This window comes from Solanum verrucosum, unplaced genomic scaffold, assembly GCF_900185275.1.
Source record: "Solanum verrucosum unplaced genomic scaffold, falcon-dt-bn FXZP01000214.1, whole genome shotgun sequence".
Classification (NCBI taxonomy): Eukaryota; Viridiplantae; Streptophyta; class Magnoliopsida; order Solanales; family Solanaceae; genus Solanum; species Solanum verrucosum.
This window is the reverse complement of record NW_026020059.1, coordinates 2,701,851-2,721,339: the sequence shown is the minus strand read 5'-3', so window position 1 is coordinate 2,721,339 and position 19,489 is coordinate 2,701,851. Positions and strand designations below refer to the sequence as shown.

The following is a 19,489-nucleotide window of genomic DNA, read 5'->3' as shown; positions in this document are numbered from 1 at the left end:
AAGGAGTGAGCATCACGTTGGGAAGTTGGCAAGGTAAGACAAACTTTACCGTCGCTCCTTTGGATATCTTTGACATTATTCTGGGGCAAGAGTTCTTCCAGCGTTGCCACACGATGATCGACCCCCATCTCCAACGACTCATGGTCATGGAGCGGGAAGGGTCGTGCATGGTACCTCTAGTCAAGGTGCCAAAGAAGGAAGGACACGCCCTTCTGTCAGCCATGCAAATTGTAAAGGGCTTAAAGAAAGGAGACCCGACGTTCTTAGCCACCATTGCAAGTTTGAAAGAAGACAATGGTGCTAAGGAATCCTTGCCACCGATCGTAGAGAAGGTCCTTGAAGAAAACAAGGACGTGATGCCGGCCGAGCTGCCGAAGACCCTACCTCCGAGGCGCGAGGTAGACCACAAGATAGAGCTGGAGGTTGGAGCTAAGCCACTCGCACACGCACTTTACCGCATGGCTCCACCCGAATTAGAGGAGCTTAGGAAATAGTTGAAAGAGCTCCTCGAAGCCGATCACATTCGTCCATCTAAGGCACCTTATGGCACACCGGTATTATTCCAGAAGAAAAGGACGGATCCTTGCGCTTATGCATCGACTATCGGGCGCTTAATAAGGTAACAATTAAGAACAAATATCCTATCCCGCTTATTGCCGACTTATTTGACAGACTTGGACAGGCCAAGTACTTCACGAAGGTGGACCTCCGAAAAGGGTATTACCAAGTACGCATCGCAGAAGGAGACGAGCCAAAGACAGCGTGCGTAACCAGATATGGAGCATACGAGTGGTTGGTGATGCCTTTTGGCCTAACCAACGCACCCGCCACATTCTGCACGCTGATGAAAAGGATCTTTCAGCCCTACCTAGACCAGTTCGTGGTAGTGTACTTGGACGACATAGTCATCTACAACAACACTTTGGAGGAGCACGTAGAGCATTTAGAGAAAGTCTTCCAAGTCTTAAGAGAAAACCAGCTTTATATTAAGCGGGAGAAATGCGAGTTCGCCCAACATGAAGTGCATTTCTTGGGGCATATCATCAGCCAGGGTGAACTTCGGATGGACGACGCCAAAGTACGGGCAATCCAAGAATGGGAGGTTCCCACCAACGTGACCGAGCTGCGATCGGACTTGCGAATTATTACTGCAGGTTCATAAGGGGTTACTCCGCAAAGGCCGCTCCGCTGACTGAGTTATTAAAGAAAAATAAGCCATGGGTGTGGAGCGCGGAGTGCAAGAAAGCGTTCGAAGGTCTCAAGGCCGCGATAACGGAAGAGCCGGTCTTGACGCTGCCCAACTTCTCCAAGACCTTCGAAGTACACACGGATGCCTCAGACTTCGCCATTGGGGGAGTCTTAATGCAGGAAAGACACCGCATAGCATTCGAAAGCCGCAAGCTGAACGAGACCGAGCGGCGCTATACGGTGCAGGAAAAAGAAATGACGGCCATAGTGCATTGCCTGCGCACATGGAGACATTACTTGTTAGGCTCCAAGTTCGTGGTCAAGACAGACAACGTAGCCACTAGCTACTTTCAATCACAGAAAAAGATCACCCCAAAACAAGCTAGATGGCAGGACTTTCTAGCCGAGTTCGACTACGTCTTGAAGTATAAACCAGGAAGAGGCAATGTTGTGGCCGATGCGCTAAGCAGGAAGGCCGAACTAGCCGCCATCACTACAGCCCATTGTGATATTCGAGATGCAATCAGGGATGGCATGCAACATGACCCCGAAGCCAAGAAGCTGATGGAGTTAGCCGCCCAAGGCAAGACTAGGCGCTTTTGGGTGGAGGAAGGCCTCTTGCTCACGACCGGTCGTAGGGTCTACGTGCCGAAGTTCGGGACCATCAGGCGGCGAATAATCAAGGAAAGCCACGACACACCGTGGGCCGGGCATCCAGGGCAGCGAAGAACGAGGGCGCTGATCGAGGCTATCTATTTCTGGCCACGCATGCGGGACGACATCGAGTGCTATGTGCAGACTTGTCTTGTGTGCCAACAAGACAAAGTAGAACAAAGGCATCCGGGAGGACTATTGGAGCCACTACCCGTAGCAGAACGTCCATGGGAGAGTGTAACTATGGACTTCATCACTTCACTACCTAAGTCCGACGGGTATGGAACTATTATGGTCGTGGTGGACAGGTTCTCGAAGTATGCCACCTTTATACCCGCCACAGCCGGATGCACTGCAAAGGAGGCCGCTCGATTGTTCTTCAAGAAAGTAGTGAAATATTGGGGGTTGCCAAGACACATCATTAGCGACAGAGACCCCCGCTTTACTGGGAACTTTTGGAAGGAGCTGTTCGAGATACTTGGCACTAAACTTCACTTCTCCACAAGTTTCCACCCACAGACAGACGGCCAGACAGAACGTGTTAACGCCCTGTTGGAGTGCTACTTAAGGCACTATGTCAGTGCGCATCAGAAGGATTGGGCCAGACTCCTAGACATGGCGCAGTTTTCATATAATTTGCAAAGGAGTGAGTCCACCGGGCGCACGCCGTTCGAGCTGGCGACGGGCCAACAGCCCCAAACTCCACATTCTTTACCAGCCGTTTTTGAAGGGAAGAGTTTGGGAGCTTACCATCTTGCCAAAGGATGGGAAGAGCAGCTTGACACTGCCAAGTCCTACTTGGACAAGGCAGCAAGCAAGATGAAGAAGTTTGCCGACCGCAGACGACGTCCCACGGACTATAAGGAAGGCGACATGGTCTTAGTGAAATTCAATCCAAGACAGTTCAAGGCACTAAGGGGCGTCCATCAAAACTTAGTGCGAAAATATGAGGGGCCGTTCAGGATCATTGCCAAGGTAGGCAAGATCTCATACAAGGTGGAGTTACCTCCACACTTCAAAATCCACCCGGTGTTTCATGCAAGCGTCCTCAAGCCTTACCATGAGGACAAGGAAGACCCTAGCCGGAACCAACCCCGCCGGGCCCCCATTACTGTCACTGCCTCGCACGACTGGGAGATTGAAGCTATCATAGACTATCAAGCCAAACGAAAGCGGGGACAGCAAGCCAGCGCCATGTTCCTTGTACATTGGAAGGGACAATCTCCGGAGGAGGCCACATGGGAGAGATATGAAGACTTGTGGCAATTTAAGGACCAAGTCCGGGATTTTCTGCAGCAATGCGCCGCGGTCGTCGCATCATCGGGTGGGGGAGCGTGTCATGTCCCGCCACTATCGGAGCCAAATTTTGCAACAAAGAAGGCGTAGAGGTTTCTAGAGTCAAGTAGAGAACTCTAGAATGCCTTAGAAATTTCAAGAAGGCCTTGGAGACTTCTAGGCTATGTAGAATTCTCTAGAAAAGGGGTCAATGTGTAAATACTCTAGGGACTTATCATGTAAATATTAATTGCACTTTAGTCCTTAGGAAGTAGTATAAATAGAGGTGCCACTCATTTGCAAAGGCATCACTCATTTGCAAAGCATTCTCCAAAGCAATACAAAAGCCTTCTTCCAAAAACTCTCTCTTTCTTCTTTCTAAGTCTTTCCTTAAGCATTCTCTTAGCGATCTAAGTCTTAAAGGCTTCCTTGAGTTTACAAGATCTTGAAAGAGTAGTGAGTAAATTGTCAAGGGCCGCACGGAACTTTAGCCAATACTCTAAGTCCGTGACACTGGTCTTCCTGATCATACCTCTAGACCTATCTTGATAGCAGACTCTTGTTCTGCAGTTTTAAGAGTCTCACTCCCAAGCCTCCATTTTTCTGCTTTGCTGAACTACAATCCATTTTACCAAGTTAAACCCCTTCTCAAGGCATCCAGTACTTTGACCACCTTTCCAGCTATAGAGAACAAAGAAATCACATAAGTTGGCATAGAATCTAGTACTGAGTTAATCAGAATGACTCTTCCTCTTAGAGAGAGAAATTGAGATTTCCATTTCCATATGGCCTGTTTTTTCTCAGACTTCTCAATTATGCCATCCCAGATTTTTATTTCTTTGTGTTTGGATCCCCAGGGCATGCCTGAATAGATTGTTGGCAAATCTTCTACTTTGCACTTCAAAATATTTGCAAGAACTTCAATCTGCTGCACCCTTCTTGACTGGGAATATACTTCTCTTCCTCCAATTAACTTTGAGAACCCGAGCAGGCTTAAAAAAGACGGTAAACAATAGTGAAATTGAACCATCTACATTTACACATAAAAATTGCAAGTTGTAGTTTTAATATGTATGCAATTTTATAAATTGTTCAAAATACAAATAATTAGAAAACCACACACACACACACACACACACATATATATATAAAGAATACATTCAATTACGATCACAAACGTCATGTGGTGATATATTTTCCTTTTTTTTTTAGTAAATGTTAAATAACTCATAATTCAAATATTATATTGATTCATATTGGATTTATTTAGCAACAAACAACTCTCTCTAAATAATGAAATTTGCAAGATAATTTATTTAAATAAATTTAGTAGTACAAACATAAAATATAAAATCAAGAAAATAAACAAAATGATTTGAGGGATACTTTGGTATTAAATCCTATGTATTACTAATACCACCAAATGGAAGGTATTAGTAATACATCCTATAATACCATGTAGGGTGCATGGATTAGTTATACATAGGCCCAAAATTCCTACCAAACATAGTACTAAATAATACCATACATAATACATAGACTATATCTCCTAATACTCCCTACCGAACGACCCCTAAGGGTATTAAGTTGCATTCTGTTGATAAGATAGGCAACAACTTGAAGGACATCCCCTAGTAGGTTTTTTGGTAGAGTCATGGTAAACATAAGAGATCTTGTCACTTCTAACACATGCCTAATTTTCCTCAGTCATATTTTGTGCACTAGCGTAGGGACAAAGTTTGATGGATTATCCCATTAAACTCTAAATAAGCACCAATTTGCCATGTATTCTATGCCATTGTCAGTTTGCAAGATTTTTATCTTAGCCTCAAATTAACTACAAATCATCTTATGAAATGACTGAAAGCAAGTATCAAAAGTGTGCTGCATAAATTGCTTAGAGATTTGGGGGTGCATAGTATTCGAAAGTTTGCCACATCTAATATATGTAACTAGTTGTCTGTACTGCTCACCTCATTTCTTTAATCGTTGAGTTTGGTGCGTATTGACACATGACAGGCTCTTCTAAAGGCTTACAAAACTACTCTTCTAGTTCCAAAGGGATTTATGTCGGAATAGCCAATGGCTCTCTAACCACTGCCTTTGGAACAGATTCGGTTGTCTGTACACCTGATAGGCTGATATTACCAATCATTCTTCATATACCGTAATTTCCTAAAAATCTATTACTCCCTATCCCAATGAATATTGCTTAGAGATTTGTGGGTGCATAGCATTTGAAAGTTATGTCCTAACAAGTGAATTATCGGAATCCCATAGACCATTATCAAATGCAGTAGGTTGGTTCTGCTCTCCATTAATATAACCAAAGCAATTTTCTAAATTTAATATAACATTGGTTTTTGTAAGAGAATTATTATCTATTGCCTTGTGTCCCCCACAGAAGAAGAAAAACCAAAGAAAATCGTTGGATAGATCAGTCTCGTCAGAAAACCAGCTCTGCTTTGATGGGACCCTAACTCTGGTTATCAGAAAAATCTGAAACTTGGTGGGTAGGCTTGAAATTAACAAGAAGTAAGATAATCTCTAAAACATTCGGGAGTAGCCATTGGTGACCCCCCCTCCCTTTTTTTTGTTTTTGTTTTTGTTTTTTGCTGGGAGGGAGAAAAACTCACCTCGAAAGGCAGCAAGGACTCTGATATCATGTTGAATTTGAGTCTTCTTTGTATTTCAGTCCATCATATCATTGTATGAGAAGGGTATTTATGTAAATGAATCCTAACTAATTAAGGAAAGAAGTCAAATTCAATAAAAGAAAATATTATATTCCTGTAATTACGCTAGGAAAAGGAAAAATAAAGTTCCCTAAAGTTGTGCTAATTAATTAACACAATCAAAACTATTTTTTTCAATATTATTGTTGTGTTTACCATGCATGTTAGATATAGCAGTCACTAGATGGACTTCATCGGGCACCATTTACCTTGAACTTCTTCACAAACCAACATTAATTTGAGTTTCAGAATATGAAGGAAGAAGGCTTCTATGTGCCTGCCTCCTTTTTTAAATTGGGATAAACAATGACAGTAACATGGCAGTATTAAATGTTACAAGTTGTAATATTGTTAACAAATAGAAGATTTATTGATATTGATGCATGTAGGAGAAGAGGACAAAATAGTTGTCTACCCTTCAGTTGAACATACACGGGAGAAAAATATATTGGCATTGGTTTCCGACTGGATCGCGCTAGAAAGAAGCAAGATACAGTAGAAAGTCTTTCCCGTCTGTCCTTATTACCTAGTGCATTGAATTTTTTGACTAACACCTTGTCTTGTTGGATGAGATACTCTTATTCTGTCTTAGTTACTAGTGTATTGGTGAAGGAGTCCAGACTGGACAAGTTTTAGAAACTTTAGACTACAAGTTGTGGTGGAAAACATGGTGAAACCAATTGAGACTTATTTCAACAGAAATAACTCTATTTTCTCTTCCATGCATCTACTCAGAAAGAAATCCTTCCATTTCTGTGTGCAGAGGGGCCTCATTCCAGTTCTCTTTCTTATCCTTTTTATGCTGTAACAAATACCACTATAAGCTTGATTAGATGAGCACTGCATTCTCCTTTTCTTGAAGGGAGAAAGTGTACGTGAAATTGCAATTTTACACTGCACTGCTATTGTTGTTTCTCTTTATGAAGGAAACAAGGTTATTTTCAGTCATTACAAAACACTTTTGTGTGCTGGTTTATGTTTTGGTTATATTATGGAGCTGTTTTCCAGAAGAGATAGCTTGCTTGATTCTCTTTCCAACTATGTGACACCTTATGTTGTAACACTGGCTTCACTTGCAGGGACCTTTACGTAAAGTAAGTCATGGTGTTGAAGATGACTCAGTTCATCCTCCAGTTTGTGAAGGGCGTGCTGTCAGTTTTCTTTATGATTTAGTTAGCAAAGATTCTATCCTAGTAACTGCTTGGAGTAGGGGGCAGTTGCAGATAGATGCTTTAGCTGATGAAGTACAGCCTGTCTGGAAGGTTGGTAGTCCACCTCGGGTATGTCTGGATTCAACTGATAGTATAGTTGGCCTTGCAATGATTTGTGAGTCATTGTCAAGTGACACCTCCATTTTGAAGCTTGATCTGCCACCAGATCATACTTTATGGTTGGGGCATCCACCTCCTCTTTTGAGGTTGGCTATTGTAGATTTAGCTCTGCCCAGAAGAAGCAGTTCTGTTTTATCAATGTTTGTTGATCCCATTATTTCAGAAAGAATATATTGCCTTCATGAAGGAGGAGTTGATTCAGTAGTGTTGCACTTTTTGCCTTTCACTAATCAGACTCGTGGCAAAGAAGACATGATGAGAAGTCCCTCTGTGCATCCTGTTCTTAGCACTTTCCAAGGAGAAGCATCCTCAGCCATCCCACTTTCTGGTTTCTTGGCTCTATCAGATTCTTTTGGAGATTCATGGATTGTGGGTCTTACCCCTTCTAATGAGTGTATAGTGGTTGAGATGGAGACTTGGAATACACTTCTTCCCCCAATTATTGATAAGGTTAACAAACTCATAGGTGCAGAAGTGCCAAAAGATACAGATTCTACTATCATAAGCAAAGAGCTCCTTACTGGACCCGGGGTAGTTCTTTTGCCCCCTTCATCACCTCATTTGCGCTCAGTTGCTGCGGATTCAATTGAAGGCCGATCAACCCTTCATCAATATTTCAAGCTTTTTCATGAAAACTATGTGGAATATGCCCACAAGGTAACATTCTGCTGTTCGTACGCTATAATTCTGATTTGAGATGTGACTTTTTCCTGTTGGGCTCTCTTTTTTTTGTTAGATATAGTCTTATAATCTATAAGTCTTCATAAATCCCCCTCGGAGGGGACAAGGGGTGTGCCTTATTTTATCTGCTAGTGAAAGTTTTGGTGGCAATATTCTTTTATGACATACTCCCTCCGTCCCATTTTATATGAGGTAGTTTGACTTCGCACGGAGTTTAAGAAAGAAACAAAGACTTTTAAAACTTGTGGTCTAAAATGAATGATAGAAATTTATGTGGCTAAAAATCATTTCATTAAGGGTAAAATAGACATTTTAAAGTTAAATTATAACTTAATATAGAAATGTGTCATTCTTTTTGGGATCAACTAAAAAGGAAATTAAGTCACATAAATTGACAGAGGGAGTAATGCTTTCTATCATTTTTAAAATTGTTTAACCATGTACCTCCTGTAACATGTCTGGTCCAAAATTTCTCTAAAATTATCCATTTCTTTTCATACATTGGAGTGGCTTTTTGTAGTTGAACTGCCATATCTACCATGTATTTCGTAGTTCTAGAATGTTCATCATGCTATATTTTTTTCAGTTACGGGAAGAGTAGAGAAAGAAATTCCTCTCTAGATTTCTGGCAGTACACCGTTTCCAACCAACTTTAGTCCCAAAAAACATCTTTAAATCCACCACCTCACGTCAATCCACACCTTTTAACATCCTTTTTAGCAACTTTTGTCAACTCAATTCGATCGTAGTAACATAAACTTGGTATGTGAAGATGAGACTGGAATAATACTCTAAAGGTAATAAAGCAAAGGAAAACCACCTTTGTTGCTGGATTGAAGACTTCCCAAACAATAGACCACGGGAAAGCTGTCATGGTTCAAACTCACTTGGAGTGGCAAAGATAATTTATGAGTAGGATGATGATTGATAGACAAAATCTAGAGTGGATCCGCAATGTCTTAAAACTAGCTTCTGAAGGTGTTGGTTGAGAGGATTATGATGGGAGAGTGATTCATAAACAGGAAGAGGCTTTCTCTCAAGCAGTAGTATCCGACTATCACATACAGTTGGAACAGAGCTACACCAAAACATGTCTATCAGATTGGTGGCCTTTTCCGCATCACTGAAGGATAAAAATGCTTTCCACACCTTTTGAAAAAAAGGGATTTCTGAGTTTGGATATTCCAGAACTGCCCTTTCAGATAGGCAAGAAATAGAGAAAGAAAATCGAGAAAGGGATCCCGCTGACCATTAACATAGAGGTAGGAAATTAGAGCTTCGATATTTAAATTTGGGATGGACTCACAATAGGAGCGAGAAAAAGTCCTTATACCAAAAAAGAGAGAGCGAGAAATAGCATTGTCTGAAATAGACAATGGCCCAACTCTGTTCTCTGGATGTCGTCCTATGGCCAGCTTTGGAGAAGTTGGAATTCCCAAATAAATATAGTTGTCGGAACTAAGAAAATGCTGACCTAAGGTATGCTTGCTAACTCTTAAATTTCATACCAATGGAAGCAGAGATGGACCAACCCCTTTTTGTTCCTGTGAGAAATATAGACTAGAATATTATTGAATTGTGTATCTAAATTGTTACATAAAGACCCTATTTGTAGACACTACATTAGAATCCTTTTCCAACTAAGATTCCTATTCCTATTCTAACACTCCCCATCAAGCTGGTGCATACAAATCATATGTACCTAGCTTGTTACAAATGTTACTAATACGAGGACCGGTGAAAGACTTGGTGAAGATAACTACAAGTTGATCATTTGACTTCACAAATTTTGTAACAATATCTCCTGGGAGTATCTTTTCTCTGACAAAGTGACAGTCAATCTCAATATGCTTAGTCCTTTCATGAAACACATGATTTGATGAGATATGAAGGGCAGCTTGATTATCACACACAAGTTCCATCTGATCGATTTCGCCAAAATTTAGGTCTCTCAACAACTGTTTGATCCAAACTAGCTCACAAGTTGCAGCAGCCATTGCTGGATATTCTGATTCTGCCCTAGATCGAGCAACCACACTCTGTTTCTTACTCTTCCATGACACCAAATTACCTCCTACTAAAACACAATATCTGAATGTCGAACGTCTATATTAGGGTGATCCTGCCCAATCAACGTTTTTATATCCAGTGATATGCTCATGGCCTTGATCCTCGAAGTTAGTCCTTTACCATGAGCTAACTTTATATATCGCAGAATACGAACAACTGCATCCCAATGACTATCATAAGGGAAAGTCATAAACTGACTTACAACACTCACAGGAAAAGAGATGTCAGGTCTAGGTCTAGTCACTGTGAGATAATTCAACTTTCCAACTAGCCGTCTATACCTTTTAGGATTACCAAGTGGCTCCTCCGTCCGGGAAGGAGTTTAACATTCGGATCCATAGGAGTGTCAATAGGTCTACATCCCATCATTCCTGTCTCCTCAAGAGTGTTTAGGGCATACTTGCGTTAAGAAATAACAATACCTAATCTAGACTGAACAACCTCAATATCTAGAAAATACTTCAATCTGCCAAGGTCTTTAGTTTGGAAATGCTTAAAGAGATGTTGCTTCAAATTGGTGATACCGTCTTGATCATTACAGTGATAACAATATCATTAACGTAAACAACCAAATAGATACACAGATTTGGTGCAGAATGCCAATAGAACACAAAGTGATCAGCTCCACTTCGAGTCATGCCAAACTGCTTAATTACTGTGCTGAACTTTCCAAACCAGGCCCGAGGAGACTATTTTAGACCATAGAGGGACCTACGCAATCGACATACAAAACTAGGTGGTTGCTCTATATAGACTTCTTCCTCAAGATCACAATGCAGAAAAACATTCTTAATGTCCAACTGCTAAAGAGGCCAATGCCGAAGACAACCATAGATAGAAAAAGACAGACATATGCTATTTTAGCCACACGAGCAAAAATGTAACTGTAATCTAGCCCAAATATCTGAGTATACCCTTTAGCAACAAGATGAGCTTTAAGTCGATCAACTTGACCAGCTGGACCAATTTCGACTGCATAAACCCAATGGCAACCAATAGTAGATTTACCTACAGGAAAAGAGAGCAGCTCCCAAGTACCACTCTTATGCAAAGCAGACATCTCATCAACCATAGCTTGCCTCCATCCAGAATGAGAAAATGCTTCACATGTAGTCTTAGGAATAGAAATAAAGGACAGACGATACAAAGGCATAATGGGGTGATGATAGACGATGATAACTCAAGAAAGTATAATGTGGGTTAGCATTTCGAGTGGATTGTATACCTTTTTGAAGTTCAAGCGGTTGGCTCGGAGGAGGAAAGTCCGCAGTAGGAGCAGGGTCCGATGCATGACATGAATCATCTGGGACTGGTGTTGGACGCGGACAACGATGATAAGTTAGGAGAGATGGCACTACAATGGGAGATGTAGAAGTAATCGTAGATTTCTCAAAAGTCGGTACAGGTAAAACCAGCGTTATGAAAGGCGCTCGCCTTTCGCCTTTCGCCTTTCGCCTTTGGCAACAAGGCGAGGCGAGGCGGCGAGGGGTCATCGCCTTTTTCCGGCAAGGCGAGGCGACTTCAAAAAGACGTGCCATGGCGATAGAAAGGCGTAAGATGACGTGGTGTGGCAATGCAATAGGCATCGCCTTTTTATTTTTTTATGTTTTTTAAGGTCTGACTTAATAAATAAAAGCCAAAATTAGGGTTTTTTTTGGGTATTTTTGCAAACTTGACCTTCACAAGACGCTCCTCCTCTTCTCCTCCTATTTCGCGATTGTTGCTCCTTCGTGGAGACTTCTTCTTCGCGAATCGCAATCGCGACTGCTGCTCCTTCTCAGGTACGAAATCTTATCTCTAGTTCTTCTCTTCTTCTCTACTCTCTAGTCTCTACTCAGTTTTTTTTTGGTGGAACTACTCTATTTATTTATTTTTGGGTGGAACTACTCTGTTTTTCAGTATTTAGAGTTTGAGACTATGCTTGGTTCTGTACTTCTGTGGTATCACTGGGCTGGAATCTGCCTATATTTTAAAAAATAATAATTTAATCCTTCTATAATTATTTCTTCCCTACTTAATTTAGTTTTATACTAATTAATATAGTATTTATTTGTCCATAATAGTGAATTCAATGTTGTCAGATGCTAACAAAAAGAGGGACATTGCTAATGAATGTTATTGTTATTGAGATTTAGGATATTTATATATGCAATTAAATAATTTACATTTTTTGTATTAATTGGCGCCTCAATTCAAAAAGGCGAGCGCCTCGCCACTCGCCTCGCCGCGTGGCGAGGCAGGCCCTTGTCGCCTCTCGCCATCCAAAACACTGGGTAAAACCTGAGGTATGGGTAAGACTTTAGATACATCAAGAATAATCAGAAGATGTACAGTAAGGATTAGATTCAAAGAATGTGACATTGGCGGACATAAGGTATCGATGAAGATCATGTGAATAGCAATGATACCCTTTTTGAACTTGAGAGTAACCAAGAAAAACACATTTAAGGGCACGAGGGGCCAATTTATCTTTTCCTGGGGCTAAGTTATGAATAAAACAGTGCTCCCAAAGACACTAGGGGGGATAGAGTAGATATGTGATTGAGGAAATAGTATGGAGTGTGGAACCTGATTCTGAATTGAGGATAAGGGCATTCTATTTATTAAATAACAAGATGTAAGGAGATGCCTATACTTCCTCTCTGCTACACTGTTCCGTTGAGGGGTGTATGGACAAGTAATCCGGTGAATAATGCCTCGGTGAGTCATAAACTCCTGAATTGGGAAGATAAGTATATCTAAGGCATTATCACTACGAAAAGTACGAATAGAAACACCTAGCTAATTTGTATTTTAGCAAAGAAACTTTTGAATATAGAAAATAAATCAGAACGATCTTTCATTAAGAAAACCCAAGTGCATATTGAATAATCATCAATGAAACTAAGAAAATAACGAAATCCTAAGGTTAAACCGACTCTACTAGGACCCCAAATATCATAATGAACTAATGAAAAAATATACTCTAAACGACCCTCAGTACTACGTGAAAATGCAGCACGAGTGTGTTTCCCAAGTTGACACGACTCACAATCTAATGTGGATAAACTAGACAAACTAGACACCATCTTTTGTTGCTTGGATAAACTCGAATGTCCCAAAAATTTGTGGATTAGGTCTGGAGGATCTGTAATGGAGCATGCTATGAAGGAATTTGAAGAGGTGAGATAGTAAAGGCCTTGTGATTCATGTCCTGTGCCAATCATTTGTCCCATATTGCGGTCCTGCATGAGAAAAAATTATCAAAAAATGTTATGCTACAACGTAGGGCATGTGTCAAACGTCTAATAGATGCCAGATTAAAAGGGAGAACTAGGGGCATAAAGAACAAAATCTAGAGTGACAGAAGATAGGGGTTTGGCTTTTCCAACCCTTTTTGGTTTTGTTTGGATCCCATTGGCTAAAGCGATAGGAGGAAGAGATTGTGAATAAACAATACCAGACCAAAGTGATTTGTTTCCAGAAATATGATTAGAAGCGCCTGAGTCCATTACCCATGATCCAAGCGTACTAGATTGTGAAACACAAGCAAAAGAATTACCCACAACAGAAACATTAGGTTGAGCAACCGAAGCTACTTGCGGAGGTGTTTTCTGACTTGCTCGATACTGAAGGAACTCATCATATTCTGTCTGAGTGGTAAGAGCATTATTGGATGGTTGATCAGGCTGAGGCTGAGCAACATACAGTACTTGTGGAGATATTTCGAAGGAATTCATTATATTCCTTTAGAGCAATAGGATCATAGCTGGGTGGTGGACCATGCAAAGTATAACATATGTCACGAGTGTGTCCAATTTTATGACAATAACTATACTTGGATCGAGGTTTCCCAAAACGTCCTCCTTGCCAATTGTCCATAGACTTATATGTTTGTTTTTCTATAGTTTGAGATGCGAGAATAGATGAGTCAACAATGGGTGATGAAACTACTTTGTGACTAGGAGGCACAACAAGATGAAGTAGACGAGAGAATAATTCATCAATTGTAGGAACCGTAGGACTGGCTAGAATCTGGTCACGCACATAATTATGTTCAGTAGGAAGTCCAACTAGTGTGAGAACTAGAAATAATGTCTATCTATGCTCTTGTTGCTTTTCCACGTTTGTAGTGACTGGCATCAAGGTTTCAAATTCCTCCATCACTGCCTATAACTGTCCCAAGTAAGTAGACATGTTGGATTCTTGTTTCTTTAAGTTGGTTATCCGAGATATCACATCATAGAATCGAGATATGTCATTAGTGTATAAAGCACGTGCTTTTTTCCAAACTAAATAACATGTCTGGAATGGGCAAAACAAGGTCATCAACTTTGAATCAATAGAGCGCCATAGGAGACTACATAATTGAGCATCCACTTTCTCCCATTGTGCTTTGGCTTTTGCATCCTCATCACTAGACTGTCTTTTCATCTACCACAAAAACATTGTTTGTTAAGTGATCTTGAACACCTTGACCCTTGCACCACAACTCAACTGAGGAAGCCTAAGCTAAATAGTTTGAACTTCCTATTAATGGTTCTGAAGTGACTATAGGGCTTGAACTTCCAATCCCCGTATTTTTGGTGCCAAAAACATCACAACCAAAGACATTTTTTCAAAATTTAACTCGAAAATAGTAAGAAACCTCTGGAAATTGCCGGAATCTGCCTAAAGTGCTTGGAAACTGCCTGGAAATTCTGATTTTGCCGGGAACTTGCCGGAAACTGCTTGGAAATTGCCGGAATCCTAATTCCAGCGATCGGATCTGGAGAAAACTGGATGGGTATGGATCAGAAATACTGGACCATCCCAACAGAAAAAAAAATAGTTCAAAAATAATGACCGGAGCAGCCCTCACGCGCCGGCGCGTGATCCAGATATCGCCGTAAAACTTCCACTTTCGAACGGCATGTGAGAGTGCGTGAGGGGTTGTTTTCCGGTGGTTCCGGCTGGGGTTTGGTCACCTGAGATTCCCGAGCCTCTTGATGGTGTTGGCTTTCGGACAATACCTTCAGAATGAAAGATGACACAGATCAGCCCTAACTGTCACCAAAATTTGACATGGTGACTTGAAGTTTCTCACCAATGCTCTGATATCATATGAGAAATATAGAGTAGAATATTATTGAATTGTGTATCTAAATTGTTACATAAAGACCCTATTTATAGACACTACATTAGAATCCTTTTCCAACAAGGATTCCTATTCCTATTCCTATTCCTATTCTAACAGTTCTTAACATAATGACGGAAATAGCACTGATGAGCTGGAAAGATGAGTAATGGACCAGATCACAATAGAGCCACCCACTTATTTACCTCACATCTTCTGCAGATTTTCAATTTCTTCTACTTCTGGTTATTGATTCAATGGAATTCAGTTGCGCAATTTGATTGATTTAAAACATTATTCTGCAAATAGTCTTCTGTTCCTAAATGACACAAGCAGACCATCTTGTGGCCTGGATGGGGTTCTTTACGTAGATGATCAGATGCATCTGTTGGATGCTACTTCATTTCTGTGGAGCATGTTGCATAGATATTTCTATATGCCTTGTAAATGGAGTTCCCACCCCTCCATTTCATAATATGCAATTTAATTATTAAAAAAGATTGAGTGGAAGCCATTTTTATATAAATTGTTAGCAGTTTTCTTGTAATGATGGTGTTGTTAGTTCCCCTATCATCTGAGGATGTATTTCAAATTTCAACTGTGCATTGCTTTGGACGGAAGAAGAATTTAATCCTTTGGTTCTATGCCCTCTTCCTCCTCATTTCTCACTTGGGTCAGAATCAAAAGAAAATCTTTATTTTTCTTTCTTTTATCAGTTCTTTTGACAGTACAGCGGTCTCTTCATGTTATAACTAACGGTACTTTTGTTCTGTTATCAGGTGTACTTTGAGCTTCAACATCATGCACCTCATGTAAAAAAGATCCTCGATGATCAGCATTCTCGATTATGTAAAGCACAGCAAAAGATTTTGGAAGTTGAAAGGAAACAGGAAAACATCGAGGATCGTGTTGAGCATGCAGTTCAGTTTCACGGTGAGCTAGAAGAGTGCTTGCAAAGCCTGAGACACCTGCCGGCAGCACATAAGAGATCTCTATCTAAAGCTGAACGCGAGTTTAAGTCTGAACTTGGTAATATGCTCATCGAATGCCAATGTTTGATGTAGTTTTATTTTGGTTTGTTGTGAACGCTAGCTCATCATGGTGTAGAAACTGATATAATGCACGTACATATGTCTAGTCTTTTGCATTTTTCCAACAGACTATTTTCACCACCTCTCTGGATGCTCTAGAACCAACCCCTAATGGAGACTGGCCTGTAAGCCCTAACAATGGCCAATGAGTTATTTGTATGTCTCTGATAGTTCCACCAAATTTCTTGTTTACACACCTTACGAGGGGCTTCAGGGTGGGGGTTCCCTTTACCCACCTTAATTTGAAAATTCCTTAGCTAATACCCAACGATTTGGAAACATGAGAGACGTATGTTTCCAACTCTTTGATCGTGTTAAGAGCCTCAAATTTTAAAAAATAAACTGAGGCAGAATCAACTGTCCAGATCAATTCAAATGATCCAACAGTCTTTATCTTTTTTATTCTATGATTTTTCTCTCCTTTTTTGAGTTTTTCATTCCCAGCACCTCCTCCTTCTCCACCTCCATCAAAACCACCACCGCCACCACTGGCAACACCCTTTGTTCTCGACCACCACACTGCTTTCAAGACCTCAACAATCCCACCTCAAACCAGTCTAGTGGAGTTACTGGGGTCAGAGATGTTTGGCGGCATTTATGGTGGTCATGTCTTTTTTCTTTTGTGTCGAGCTGATGCCAGATTGGTGGGTAGAGAGAGAAAATGTGAGTTGAGTAAAGAGAACATTGAGTTTGTGGGGGATGGGGGTGGATTAAGGGGGGTGGTTAAAGTTGAAAATCGGTGGTCGTGTGAGGAGCTGTATAGATTTTTTTAATGGCTGAATGGGATTTTTTGCTAGAATTGAGGGTGTACAGACAGATTGCGACTGGTGTTTTTCTTTTTCTTGTGGGTGGAGTCTGAAAGGAAGCGAGTGTTCTTATGTTGAAACAAATGGGGCGGGTGGTCCGTAATGATGGTCAAATAGTGTCTCACTGTATGAGTGACGTGTAATACTCATCCTGAGATAAAGTGGTCTGACGGGGGTGTTAGCTACATAATTTTGTTTATTAGGATAGTAAAAGGAATCTTATTCTTTTAGGGTTTAAACAGGAAAAAGGTGTAAGCTTGGGTGGAAAAGTATGTATTGAGTATTAATTTTTCTTCTGGCTTTAATCTTTGCGTATGGAACTGAACATTATGTTTTTACATAACACAGACAGATTTAGGGGAGTGGAGTTGGATGCTCTACGCTCTTCTATTGAAGCAGTAAATGCCAGGTTGAAAAGATACACACATTCTCTACAGGCCAACCGATCAAATGAAGAGCGACAAGTATCAGTGAGGAGAACAAGGCATGTCGAAGAAAATGAAATGTCACTGCTTAAAGCATCACTTGAAAAGCTGTCAGTCGTGAACAGTGAAAATGCAAAGAAGGTTAAAGTAGTTGAATCGGCGCTGAAAGGCCGTGAAATAGGCACTTGATGATCGTATGTTGATATTTGCTTGTGATGCACAAGTCAAAAGTTGTTGATACCCAACTTGATTGCCTTTGTGACTAGTAAGTGTGTTATTGCCAAAATTATATCATTCTCTTAACTGAAATTACGAGTCGAAGTAGGTTACTGGTGCAAAAGCAATTTGTATATGCAGACATCAATGACATGAGCATTGAAAGTAGCTTTAGGCCTTTTATTAATTTCCCCCAGATTATTCGTTTTTTATTTAAACCTAAGCACACCGTTTTAGGTTGATTTTTCATACATTTTATGCAGTTTTGAATTTGAACTAAAAAAACCTCCATGAACTGGTCTGTAATCATCAACCACACTAAAAGCAAGTTTTGCAGAAAAAATACTAATAGAAAACCGTTATATTTATACATTTTTGATATATTTGTCCATGCACAAACTATAGTGAATTTGTCTAAAAGATAATAAGATAACAATTTTTAAACCCTCTCTTTCTCCCTATCTCTATCTATCTATAAGTATGTCATTAGTGAGTAAACTTTCAACTAAATATGACTTTGATATTTTGAAGATTTATGACAATCAGAAATTCATATAAAATATAAAATAAAGAGGAAATATAGAAAGAACATACGGAAAAAAAAAGTTAATAATGCAACATCATTTTTATGATCATCATTAAAAAATAAAAGGAAAAAAAATATGAAATTAATGAACAATCTTCCGAGCTCTTGTTGACTCCACTCCCATAGACCAATCACAATTTAATAGCCTTCGTTAGGGGGTGTACATGACCGGGTTGGTTTGGGTTTTTCAATTATCAAATCAAACCATTTGTGTTGGATTTTTAAATCTATAAACCAAACCAAACCAATAACTCGGTTTTTTCGGGTTTTTTGGATTTTCAGGTTTTTCCGGTAAAATATTCATACAAACATATAATTTACTTGTACTTCAAATATGTCTTTAATCCTACCAAAATACAACTATCTAAGGTGTTTCTTAAGAAAATAACACAAAATATGATATGAGTAATGACACTAAAATATCCAACAAAAAAATAATAATAATGAAATCGCGTAAAACAAATATTGCAAATTAACAAGTCATAATGAACATGATCATAATTTAAAAGTACTAAATCATGCTAAAATAAGTTTAATAAGTATTAGTTACATGACTAAATATTAAAGGAAATTAAAATTAGATTATGTATTTGAATTGTCTAAACCAATGTAAAACCAAAGAACAAGTATTCAATATTATTGTCATTCTTAGTGTTGAATTGATTTTCTTTTTGCATTAGTATTAATTTGATTTTGATTTAAGCTTTATTATAATTGGACTATAATCTTTATTGAACCATTCAGAATTCTAAGTTTTAAACTTGAAATAATATATTAAAAGATAAAAACTATGAAAAAGTATAAGAAATATTTAAAAATTATATCAAAGTAAATATTTTTATGTATAAAATAAAATTTTAAAATTATATATATAATGTCGGGTTGGCTTTTTTTAGTTAAAACCAAACCAACCCAAATATAGTCGGGTTTTTTTTTCAATACCAAACCAAGTCAAACCAACCGCTAGTCGGGTTTTTTTCTCGATTTGCGGTTTGATTCGGTTTTCAGTTCGATTTTTTACACCCCTAGCCTTCGTCTTATTCTTCAAGTCAACTAAAATATGAATATAATAAGCATTGAATACATAACAACTTAAGAGGCTAATATAATCATTAATGTCTCTATTTTTTTTTATAGGAATATGAAATAGCAAATAATGTCATGAATATACTTATTAATTGTTTTAGGGGTTAGGATGATTACATGGATTATAATATCCAGCAAATCAGTAAAGCTGGGGATTTATCTCCACGGCACACGAATAGTTTGAAGGCAAAAAGAGGACGACCCACCATTCCTCTTCAAGTCAAAACAAGGAGTAGTAAGGGCAGATACT

General features: G+C 39.5%; 1 protein-coding gene across 3 annotated transcripts in view; it reads left to right on the top strand.

The window, feature by feature from the left end:
* Nucleotides 1-17,729, top strand: part of LOC125823291 (nuclear pore complex protein NUP88) — a 41,239-nt gene extending 23,510 nt beyond the window's left edge. For 2 of the 3 annotated variants that reach the window (XM_049502682.1, XM_049502683.1), the window contains exons 7-9: nt 6,932-7,840; nt 15,809-16,058; nt 17,275-17,729. In XM_049502682.1, the coding sequence (XP_049358639.1) occupies nt 6,932-7,840; nt 15,809-16,058; nt 17,275-17,540 (1,425 nt within the window). In that variant the 3' untranslated portion in view covers nt 17,541-17,729. The remainder of the gene's footprint in view (nt 1-6,931; nt 7,841-15,808; nt 16,059-17,274) is intronic. The other variant, XM_049502684.1, reaches the window with a different exon arrangement.
* The last annotated feature ends 1,760 nt before the right edge of the window (nt 17,730-19,489 follow it).